The 12,542-nt window shown below is 44.4% G+C and overlaps 1 protein-coding gene across 2 annotated transcripts in view; it reads right to left on the reverse strand.

The window, feature by feature from the left end:
• Positions 1-12,542, reverse strand: part of AHCYL2 (adenosylhomocysteinase like 2) — a 199,819-nt gene extending 187,277 nt beyond the window's left edge. For both annotated transcript variants that reach the window (XM_064373564.1, XM_064373561.1), the window contains exon 1: positions 12,128-12,542. In XM_064373564.1, the coding sequence (XP_064229634.1) occupies positions 12,128-12,490 (363 nt within the window). In that variant the 5' untranslated portion in view covers positions 12,491-12,542. The remainder of the gene's footprint in view (positions 1-12,127) is intronic.

Genomic DNA, 12,542 nt, shown 5'->3' on the forward strand with positions numbered 1-12,542 from the left:
GGTGAGGAGATCGAGACCATCCCGGTCAACATGGTGAAACCCCGTCTCTACTAAAAATACAAAAATTAGCTGTGCGCGGTGGCATGCACCTGTAGTCCCAGCTACTAGGGACGCTGAGGCAGCAGAACGGTTTGAACCTGGGAGGCGGAGGTTGTGGTGAGCCAAGATCGCACCATTGCACTCCAGCCTGGGCAACAAGAGCGAAACTCCGTCTCAAAAAAAAAAAAAAAAGAAAGAAACAACAATAGGCCAAGCGCAGTGGCTCATGCCTATAATTCCAGCACTTTGGGAGGCCAAGGTGGGCGGATTACGACATCAGGAGTTTAAGACCAGCCTGACCAACATTGTGAAACCCCATCTCTACTAAAAATACAAAAATTAGGCCAGGCGAGGTGGCTCACGCCTGTAATCCCAGCACTTTGGGAGGCCAAGGCAGGCAGATCGCAAGGTCAGGAGATCAAGACCACCTTGGCTAAAATGGTAAAACCCTGTCTCTACTAAAAATACCAAAAAAATTAGCCAGGTATGGTGGCACACACCTATAGTCCTAGCTACTCAGGAGGCTAAAGCAGGAGAATCGCTTGAACCCAGGTGGCGGAGGTTGCAGTGAACCAAGATCACGCCACTGCACTCCAGCCTGGGCAACAGAGCAAGACTTCGTCTCAAAATAAATAAATAAATAAATACAAAAATTAGCTGGGCATGGTGGCATTGCCTGGAATCCCAGCTACTTGGGAGGCTGAGGCAGGAGAACTGCTTGAACCAGGACCCACGAGGCGGAGGTTGTAGTGAGCCGAGATCACCCCACTGCACTCCAGCATGGGCTACAGAGCAAGACTCCATCTCAAAAAAAAAAAAATAAAAAAGCAACAATATAGACTTAGGAAATTAATTGAGGAGTTAAAAAGCATGAGATAGATCCATAGCTATTGATACAGAAAGAGCCCTAAGACATGCTATTGAGTAAAAAAAGGAACGTGCAAAATAATGTATATATATATAGAGAGAGAGAGTATGCTTTTATTTATTTACAAATTATTATAAAACTCACTTTGGGAGGCTGAGGTGGGCAGATCACTTGAGCCCAGGAGTTCATGACCAGCCTGGGCAATATGGCGAAACCCTATGTCTACAAAAAATACAAAAATCAGTTGGGCATGGTGGCATGTGCCTATAGTCCCAGCTACTCAGGAGGCTGAGGTGGGAGGATTGCTTGAGTCTGGGAAGTGAAGGCTGCAGTGAGCCATGATGGTACTACTGCATTCCAGCGTGGATGACAGAGTGAGACCCTGTCTCAAAAAAAAAAAAAGAAGAAGAAGAAGAAGAAAAAGAACAATGAGAAGGAGGAGGCTGGACGAGGTGGCTCATGTCTGTAATCCTAGTCCTTTAGGGTCAGAAGTGGAAGGCTCTCTTGACCCCAGGAGTTCAAGATTACAGCGATTGTACTACTGTACTCCAGCCTGGGCAACACAGTGAGACCTGTCTCAAAAAAAAAAAAAAAAAAGAAGAAGAAAGAGAAGGAGCAGTTAGAGAAATAAGATGGAAGCTAGTAAAGAGCAATGTCATAGAAGCCAAGGGAAAAGAGTGTTTCACAAGAAGTCAAGTGTCAAATGCTGCCAAGAGATCCGAGAAGATGAGGACTGAAAAAAATGACCACCATGTTTCCCAATCTAATGGACATTAACAACTTTAGCAGGAGAGTTTTGTTTTGGTTAAACGAAATATTATAGCAGGAGTGGGTTAAGGAGTTCATGAGAGGAAAAAGCATATATAGCATGTACAGAAAACTCCTTTAAGCAGCATGCCTGTGAAAGAGAATAGAAAAACATGACTGCAAATAGAAAATATGCAGGTCGGAGGACAGGGTTTTCAAAATGGGAGACAGTAGGGCAAGGGTGAATTATGAAGGAAAAGACCTAGTAGAAAGATGAAATAAAACAAAGGAAGAAATTCTTTAACACAGGAAAGGCCAGACACAGTGGCTCACAGCTGTAATCCCAGCACTTTGGGAGGCTGAGGCAGGAAGACTGCTTGAAGTCAGAAGTTCGAAACCAGCCTGAGCAACAAAGTGAGACACCATCTCTACAAAAAGTTTTTAAAATGTGGCTGGGTGCAGCAGCTCATGCTTATAATCCCGGTACTTTCAAAGGCCAAGGAGGAAGGATCACTTAAGGCTGGGAGTTCAAAACTAGCCTGGGCAACACAGCAAGACCCCATCTCTACAAGAAAGTTAAAAAAAAAAAATAGCCAGTTATGGTGGCATGCACCCATAGTCCCAGCTACTTGGGAGGCTGAGAAGGGAGAATCTATTGAGCTTAGGAGGTTGAGGCTGCAATGAGGTACAATCATATCACTGCACTCCTGTCTGGGCTACAGAGTGAGACTTTATCTCTTGAAGAAAAGAAAGAGAGAAGGAAAAAAAAGAAAGAAAAAGAAAGGAGGGGAAGGGGGAGAAAAGAATGACTACAGCACCTGTGAAAGGATTGGTCTTGACAGAATGAAGGAGAAAAAATGAGTCCCAGATGCATGTAGCTTAGTAGACTTGGGAGGTACAAGGATGAAGGAATTCCCATTTAGCAGCTTCTGTTTTTATAATGAAGCATAAAGCCTATGATTGGTTAAAGAGGAAGAAAATATGAGAGATTAGAAACAGAGACAGTAGGCCAGGCGCAGTGGCTCATGCTGATAATCCCAGCACTTTGGGAGGGTGAGACAGGAGGATCACTTGAGCCCAGGAATTGGAGACCAGCAACATGGCAAGATACCGTCTCCACAAAAAAATAAAAAATTAGCTAGGTGTGGTAGCACACCTATAGTTCTAGCTACTCAGGCTGAGGCAGGAGGATCACTTGAACCAGGGAGTTTGAGGCTGCTGTGAGCTGTGACTATACCACTGTACTCCAGCCTGGGTGACAGAGGGAGACCCTGTCTCAGTAAAAACGAAAAAAGAAATAGAGATAAAGTGAAGAAATAATTCACATTGAGTTAGAAAGTGAACTAGAGAAATGCATAACATTGCTAAGTAATGCTGATTATGCATATGAAATAGATGATTATAAATTTTTAGTGACACTGAGCTGTCTGATTTGCTGATTTTCTCTAGCAACTCTCAGCTGCATGAGTGCCAGCGAGTAAGAAGGTAGATGGTTAGGTTCAACCAGTACATCACTCCAAGTTCTACAAGCAGCAGAAGTCAGTTCTGGCTGAATTAAACAGAAAAAGGATTTGCAGAAAGGATGTGAAGTCGCTTTTGCAGTGAAGAACTTAAGTGCTACACAGCTAAAACACCACCCAAAATTACTGAACTAGTTTGGCAAAGATGTGACTGCTAGTGCCAAACAGGAGATACTGCAGCTTGGTTTGCACCATTACAGTTCTGGCTACTAAGCGCTAACACTTGCCACTGTTGCCCCTGTAACTTGATCTTGCTACTAGAGGCTGAGACTACATGGGGATTTGCTGATTAAGGAGGGGGATATTGTAAAGAACATGGTGGAACGGTTTGAGGAGACTGAATCAGCTGAGAGGATGAAGAGAGTGGTAAAGGACTTAGTATTAGCAAGGGAATGGACAACGGATGTCAGGCAGCGACTGAAACAAACAGGGATGTGAGGCAAGGTGTTTAGGCCTCCCCTTGGAGGAGGGTAGCTCCTGAGATCCAAAGTGGTCTTAGCAGCAACTTAAGCTGACTTCACTTGGAAGTTTGGCCAGAGCATCAGGGGTGCTGGCACTGCGACAAAGCTGCCCAATGTTGCTATGGCCAGCATTTCATTGACAATGCCTTGGACAAGTTAATTACTCTCTTTGAGCCTATATTTTCTTATCTATAATATAAAGATAGTACTACTCATCTGATAAAGTTGTCTTGAGGACTAAATGCAATGAGAGAGATTCCTGGCACAGAGTAAGTACTCAGTAAATGGCAGCGATTATAAGTGTCATTGAAGCCAAGAGAAGAGTTTCCAATAAAAGGTAGCCAATAGATCAAGTTTCCACCTTGGAGCACTGTAGAAGGTAAGTGTGTGTAGGGAAGATGAAACCAGTTTTAGCCTCAGGTTTGCAACATTCAGAAAGGCTTTAAGGAAAAGCCCATACTCAGAGAAAGTTAACTAGCAGCTCAAATACGCTTCCTCTATATACGTTCTAAGCTAAGAACTAGGTGCCCCAAACCAATAGATTCGATAGACCCTTGAAAAAGAAAAAAAAAAAAAAGAAAAAAGAAAATCGGCTGGGCACAGTGGCTCACGCCTGTAATCCCAGCACTTTGGGAGGCCAAGGCGGGCAGATCACGAGGTCAGGAGATCAACACCATCCTGGCCAACATGGTGAAACCCCATCTCTACTAAAAATACAAAAATTAGCTGGGTATCATGGCATGTGCCTGTAATCCCAGCTACTCCAGAGGCTGAGGCACAAGAATTACTTGAACCCAGGGAGTGGAGGTTGCAGTGAGTTGAGATCGCACCACTGCACTCCAGCCTGGCAAGAGAGTGAGACTCCGTCTCAAAAAAAGAAAAAAATCACAAGCTATTAGTGCAAGTGCCCAAGAGGGAAATAGCTAACTGAACTGTTGCATGATAAAGCTGGGGAAAAGGAAGGAGACTAAACCCATAAAAACAATCATCTAATTTAATCAAAGTAATTTTAGACTTAGGAACTGTTATGGAAGAGATGTCAATCCACTGCTGCTTTCTGCTCTGCTCTGCTCTCACCAAATCACAGGCCATAGGTCATTCAGACTATAAAAAGCTCCTGCAAATTCCATAGAAATCTGATCAAGCTTAGTAAACCTCTTGATGGGTGAATGGAATTTTAGCTCCTCTAACTGTGCCTACCACCTGAACATGACAGCAGGGCGGTGGATCAGGGCAACTGCCAAGATTGTTCTCTTCCCATCTGCCTCAGTTGCACCTCTGCGTTATTTAAACAAAAACCACCATGAAAGAAACTGCATATTCTTTATAAAATTAACTTGACAAAGGGTCTGAATAAAGATTACAACAAGCTTTTTTGTTCTCTCATTGTCGGGGAGGGAATCATTTTCAAGGAAATGATATAATAAAGAAACTCACTCTCCCTCTTTAGTGAACTATCCATTTCTTCAATTAACTGGGCGCTGAGAATGAAAGTAGTAGCAGCAGCAGCAGTAGTAATCATCTTCCTCAAGACATTAAACACTCAACTGCAACTTCAGCTCCTAAAACAGCTCTTATTTATTTATTTTTAAGACGGAGTCTCGCTCTGTGTGTGGCGCTCTGTGTCTCGCTCTGGAGTACAGTGGCGCAATCTCGGCTCACTGCAACCTCCGTCTCCCAGGTTCAAGCAATTCTCCTGTCTCAGCCTTCCGAGCAGCTGAGACTACAGGCGCGCACCACCATGCCTGGCTAATTTTTTGTATTTTTAGTAGAGATGAGGCTTCACCATGTTGGCCAGGATGGTCTCGATCTCTTGACCTCATGATCCACCCACCTTGGCCTCCCAAAGTGCTGGGATTACAGGCGTGAGCCACCATGCCCGGCCTAAAGCAGCTCTTAATGTTCAATCCTTCCCAGGTTCCAGGAGAATAGAATTCACAAATTATATTAATACAAAATAAGGGCTGCCTTCTCAGAAAATTAGTAAATGCTCACAAAAACATATGGTAAGATCTTCAACCACCCGATAAATAAAAAGAAACTGTCAGTGCAATACCAAAAAACATCTACCCAAAAAATACAGATTAAGATTTAGTGCAGGGTATGGTGGCTCACGCCTGTAATACCAGCACTTTGGGAGGCCAAGGCGGGTGGATCACAAAGTCAGGACTTCAAGACCAGCCTGGCCAATATGCGGAAACCCTGTCTCTACTATAAATACAAAAATTAGCTGGGCATGGTGGTGTGCGCCTGTAGTCCCAGCTACTCAGGAGGCTAACGCAGGAGAATCGCTTGAACCCAGGAGGCAGAGGTTGCAGTGAACTAAGATAGCACCACTGCACTCCAGCCTGGGCAACAAAGCAAGACTCTGTCTAAAAAAAAAAAAAAAAAAAAAAAAGATTTAGAAGGTTTATCCTGAGTTTCAGAGAGAGTACTATTTAAATTGAAAAGCAACAGTTTAAGGCTCTGTTAGATCCAGCATATTATTGTGTAACCTTGAGACAAATTCCTTACTCTCTCCAACCCACAGTTTCTTCGATAAAACAAGAATAACACTAGCTATCTTCAAGGCCTCTTAAAAGAATTAAATAAAACAGTATATATAAAACTCTAAGTACAATGTCTGGTACACAGTAGGAATATTCTTCCCCTTGCAATTTTCAAAAGCTCTTATCAAAGATTGACTCATAGAGATGGTGAGGCTTAAAGAATAGGGAAAAAGTGTTAGCTGAACAGGAAGAAAGGGTATATTCCTCAGGTACTCCAGATTTATTTATAACTTTAAAAATATGGATACATTTCTGAGATTATCAGTAAATTACTAGTGTGAAGCTGTATCATTGATCTTGAAATGCTTTTTTGTATAAGATGCTCTTATTCTCCTCTTCTAAATTTACAATTCTTTCAGGTTCTACATTTGTACGATCTTCTCCCATCATCTTCCTAAAGCTCTGACTCAGACCTGACTGACTTTGGTCTTGAGATGACCTAAGCCTTAGCTAGACAGACACACCTTAAAGTTCACTTAGTATTCTAAAAGATCTCTGGCAGAAAGCAAGAACCCAGCAACTAAGAAGTTAGAAAGAATCAGAGTGGCATAACGAAAAGGACATGGGCTTTGGAAACAGACAGATCTGGGTTTAAGTTCTATCTCTGCCACTTTCTAGATGTATAACCTTGAGCAAGGCACTTAACCTCCCAGGATCTCATTTCTGCATCTGTAAAATGAGATAATGCCACCTATATCTCATAGTACTGTTGTAAGGATTACAGAACCCCTGTGACAATTCCTGGCACATAAAAGGCTAATGGCTCATGCCTGTAATTGCAGCACTTTGGAAGGCCAAGGTGGATGGACCACCAGAGGTCAGGAGTTCGAGATCAGACTGACCAACATGGAGAAACCCTGTCCCTACTAAAAATACAAAATTAACCAGGTGTGGTGGCTTATGCCTGTATTCTCAGCTACTCAGGAGGCTGAGGCAGGAGGAGAATCGCTTGAACCCAGGAGGAGAGGTTGCGGTGAGCTGAGATGGCTCCATTGCACCTCAACCTGGGCAACAAGAGTGAAACTCCATCTTAAAAAAAAAAAAGGCTGATTATTGGTTAACCATTATCACAGCCCAACTGCCAATTGCCTTACTGAACACTTTTCAAAGCAGTACTTTTCTCTGGTTTTTTTTTTTTTTTTAGACAGAGTTTTGCTCTTGTTGCCTAGGCTGGAGTGCAATGGCAGGATCTTGGCTCACCGCAACCTTCGCCTCCCGAGTTCAAGCAATTCTCCTGGTTCAGCCTCCTGAGTAGCTGGGATTACAGGCATGTGCCACCACACCCGGCAAATTTTGTATTTTTAGCAGAGACGGGCTTTCTCGATGTTGATCAGGCTGCTGGTCTGTAGCTCCCGACCTCAGGTGATTCATCTGCCTTGGCAACCTAAAGTGCTGGGATCATAGGCGTGAGCCACCATGCCTGGCCACAGTACTTTTCTAACAGACAAAAAGAGTCATACTGCTCCCACATTCCCATGTCTATATCTAAGACATTCCATTCCAGTACTCTATAATTACCCAAATCAAGAGCTTAAACAATTCAGGACAAGAAATGCTAACATGGCTCAACTCATTCTCTCCTGACAGCAACAAAGCCAGGGAAGGTGGGTATGTGTGCCAAAAGCAATGAAGAGTCTGTTTGAACATGGTCATTACTGATACTGATGTAAGCACAAACTAGTTGAGATTCTTGGGCTTGCCTCCTTATTGTCAGAAAGTTTCAACTTTTCTGAAATAAATCTTCTCCTGCCTTGTTTTACCTGTTGTGCTCCAACACTCCTCTCATTTTCAAGAACAACAAGGAAGAAATCCCTTTTGACTACTACTACTGCATTCCGTGTGGAACTTATCTTCCTACTGCCCAAATTACTTCTTACAGAGATTTTTGGCTTGCTAGATTCACTTGATGTCAGCTTATGAAAAAGGACATTATATATAAATATATCACAGCCACGTGACATGATCTACCCCCTGCCCTCCCCAGAACACCGCAAGTTACAGGACAGAGGTGGGTGCCAAAGATAAGATGTGACTGAGTAACCTGCACGCCATATGCTCCTTCCTATTAACTATTGCACTTGGGAATTCGGGCTCTTATAAAAAGTTTATTTCCTTTGTGTGGCTGAGCAGAGTAGCAAAACTAAGAAAACTGATGATGCGTGAATGGAGTAAGGGAAACTATCTATGGATGTGAAATGTGACTTAAAATAAATGTTTGTACATGACAGTTACAAAACAAATGCAACAGCAGTTCCACAGCCAAAGGCAGCTATTTCAATACTAGTATCCTCAGTCCCTTCACACACTGTAAGAAAAACAGCAAGAGCCGAGCACAGCGGCTCATGCCTGTAATCCCAGCACTTTGGGAGGCCGAGGTAGGCAGATCAGTGTCAGGATTCAAGACCAGCCTGGCCAATATGGTGAAACCCCATCTCTACTAAAAATACAAAAATTAGCTGGGGATGGTGGCACATGCCTGTAATCCCAGCTACTCAGGAGGCTGAGGCAGGAGAACAGCTTGAACAGGGGGGACCCAGGAGGCAGAGGTTGCAGTGAGCCGAGATCACCCCACTGCACTCCAGACTGGGCTACAGAGTGAGACTCCATCTCTTAAAAAAAAATCAAGGAGTCAAGGTCAGAGTGGTTATTTACATAGACAATCTGAGAATCAACAAGGGCTCAACAAATCAAAATGTCACACTGCAGTCCCTTGGTGAGATGACTTTCAACTCAGGGAAAGAAGGGCAGTCTTGGGTACTTATTTTGATTTAGTCAATTCAACATTAAGAAGGTTAAAGATTGTGCACCTGAAAAGCAGCTCAGCAATGCCAAGAATTTCATCATCCAGCTGTATCCTTGCCCAGAGCTTCACCTGCTTAGCTTTCAGCAGAGAAGTTGTTTTTTGGTGCAATTAACATTGTAAGGCAAGCTCAGCCCTGCCTTCCAATAGCCTTGAGGTTGCTGAGTAAATCTAGAATCATGGAACACACATTTGATGCTGAAAAAACAGGAAGATGGTTCAACAACAAGGCAAGTGGTCAAGAAGCACATCTAGAATTAAGAAAAACAGGGCCAGGCGCGGTGGTTCACACCTGTAAACCGGCACTTTGGAAGGCTGAGGCAGGCGGATCACCTGAGGTCAGGAGTTCAAGACCAGCCATGACCAACATGGAGAAACCCTGTCTCTACTAAAAATACAAAATTAGCCAGGCGTGGTGGCGCATGCCTGTAATCCCAGTTACTCGGTAGGTTGAGGCAGGAGAATCACTTGAACCTAGGAGGCGGAGGTTGCTGTGAGCGAGATCGCGCCATTGCAATCCAGCCTTGGCAACAAGACTGAAACTCTGACTCAGAAAAAACAAACAACAACAACAACAACAACAACAACAACAAAAAACAAAAACAGACTCCAGTATGGTGATCTTCGATTTTTTGATTTTTTATTTTTTTATTTTTTTATTTTTATTTTTTTGAGATGGAGTTTCGCTCTTGTTACCCAGGCTGGAGTGCAATGGCGCAATCTCGGCTCACCGCAACCTCCGCCTCCTGGGTTCAGGCAATTCTCCTGCCTCAGCCTCCTGAGTAGCTGGGATTACAGGCACGCGCCACCATGCCCAGCTAATTTTTTGTATTTTTAGTAGAGACGGGGTTTCACCATGTTGACCAGAATGGTCTCGATCTCTTGACCTCGTGATCCACCTGCCTCGGCCTCCCAAAGTGCTGGGATCACAGGCTTGAGCCACCGCGCCCCGCCCCACCCAATTTTTTTTTTTTTTTTCGAGACAAGGTCTCACTCCAGCACCCAGGCTAGAGTACTTATTGCAGCCTCAACTTCCTGAGCTCAAGTGATCCTCCCACCCCAGCTTCCTGAGTAGCTGGGACTATAGGCACACACCACCATGTCAAGCTCTTTTTTTTTTTTTTGGAGAGAGAGAATTTCACTGTGTTGCCCAGACTGGTCTCAAACTCCTGGGCTCAAGCAATCCGCTCGCCTCCGTCTCCCAAAGTGCTGGGATTACAAACGTGAGCCATGATTTTTTAACCTATTTATATACACTATATTGAACTGTGTGTACCTTTCAGAGGAGGTCATGGTGGCTTGCACTTAAGCCATGACGGGAGGAATAAAATAAAATCCATTACTCATAATAAAAATAGCATTAATAAAAATAAGAAATAATATCATTTCTTAAGACTTTACGTGCCAAGTTCAATGCTAAACCTTTTACAAATATTTCTAATCCTCAATCATAATTAGTTCTTTCATTTTATAGAAGAGGAAACTGTGATTTGTATAGTTTGGAAATTACCCAAAAGGTAGTAGTGGGGGTACTAGGATTCAAATCCAGGTCTGCCTGACCATGTAAACCTCATGCTCTAAAAGCAATTTGTTAAACACTTTTAGCCTAAACAGATCTAACCAAATTACAGATTTTAGACAAAAACAGTCCTAATCACAAGAAAAAGACTTGACTAAAATTACAAAGTATCTCAACTCGTCAGAATTATGCTTTCAATTTCCAGACTCGTCTCTAGGTACCCCCAGCACTGGTGTTACTGCTGTCTCTCTTTTTTACTTTACTTTTTTTATTTCTTTAAACCCATTTCTGCAGGATGCTGCCTCTTTTTACTATAATTTTCCCCAGTGGAGTTTCATACTGCAAATGACAAAGACACTGTCGAAACCATTATATATATTCCTTTGGTTTTGTCTCTGACTTATCACCTAAATGTATAGTTAGAATGAAAGGATTAGCAGCTGTACCTTAATCATGAGGCTATGACAACAAAAAGTTATGGTGGATCCAAGGTTCCAATTCAGCTGAGTCCCACACAGTAAAACCAATGCACACTTCACGTCTCTTTGTTGCTGTTCTGATAACGCAATTAAAAATCATTCACAACAATTTTAAAAAAAACATTAATCCCTGTGTCCATTCTGTGCCTAGGAAATTGGAGCTGTAAGCCTTTTTTTATATGACCCACACTTCTGTCTTTTCCAATACTTGCCCTGTTTTTCTGAGCTGATTTAGCTTTAAGAGAGAAAGGGAGACAAGCTTTGAGAGAGAAAGACAACTATGGATAGGCAATGTACGGGTTATACAGGGGTATCATCCATCTAGACAGTTACTTCTTGGTATTCTGAGACACCCTCAAAACTGTCTGAAAGAAGCTGATGCCTGAGACCGAACACCCCACAATGATCGCCTTTCCCAAAAGTAGCAGCATTTCTTCCTATCACTTTCAGGTTATAATAAAGGAACCATTAAGATATTCATTCTCTTCATACACAGCCTAATAATGACAAAGCTCTTAAGATGAAAGAGTGAGGAGAATCTCTCCATTACCCTTTTACATATTCAGGGAAGAGAGAACATCGCAGTGGCTGGAAATGAAGGGCACAGCAGCGTGTTGCTATATGGACACGGTTGGCCACAGAAAGGCAGAAAGTCATCAACTGTACGGAAACCAGACAACTCTGACAATTTCCATGCAAGGTGACTACAGCTTATACGTTCTCCAAGTATTAAAGCTCTTTTCATCCTTATTGCTGGGTGAACTCCCGTGAGCGGTTAAGGTTTTTTTTTTTCTATACCATCGAGGTGTCCTCCCCGATAGGCTGGAAAATCACACCTGGGAGGGTGTTGGGGGCGCGGGACGTAGTATTAGGTGCCTCTCCTCCCGCTGCCTATTCCAAGTAGTAGGGAAGAGCGCTACCTCCATGTTATTCAGAGCGAAGTACGGCCGTGCCTCCTGGAGTCTCCGCTCCCAGTACTAGGGGCCGGCTGGGGGCATCTCTGAGAGAGTGGGTTTGAGGGGACAAGGGGTATCTCTGGTCCTGCGATCAGAAAGGAGGGCGTGGAGGGTGATGTTCCGTGCCGAGAGGATCTGCGGTTCCCCTCCCTCCCTTCCTCTCCTAGAGAGGCAGCCCGGCCCCAGTACCTTCTTGACTGTGCGCGGCGCCTCGGTGACGGTGCCGTCGTGGCTGACCAGGGCCTCGCCGCCGTCGCGGTGCCGCTGGTGATGGTGATGTGGGTCGCTCCGCTTCATGGCCGACGCCTGAGGCACCTTTCCGGCGGCGGGGCTGAGAGCGGCAGCGGGCCCCGAGCCCGGGCCGGGGGCTGGGGGCCGCTCCGCGGCGGGAGCTGGAGCCTCAGGGTCTCCGCCGCCCGCCGGGGGACCCATGGCGCCCACAGCCGCCGTGTTCAGTCCTAGTTGCAACTCCGCCTCGGAGGGGCTCAGGTCTTTCAGCTCCACCTCAGGCACCTTGGCGGCGGTCGCGGCTGACACAACCTGCACCGACATCACCGCCTCCGCTGTAACCGCCGGCTCAGACTCCTGCTCCTGCTCTTGGTCT

Source organism: Aotus nancymaae, unplaced genomic scaffold (assembly GCF_030222135.1).
Source record: "Aotus nancymaae isolate 86718 unplaced genomic scaffold, 86718_ANA_hifiasm-v0.15.2.pri h1tg000002l, whole genome shotgun sequence".
Classification (NCBI taxonomy): Eukaryota; Metazoa; Chordata; class Mammalia; order Primates; family Aotidae; genus Aotus; species Aotus nancymaae.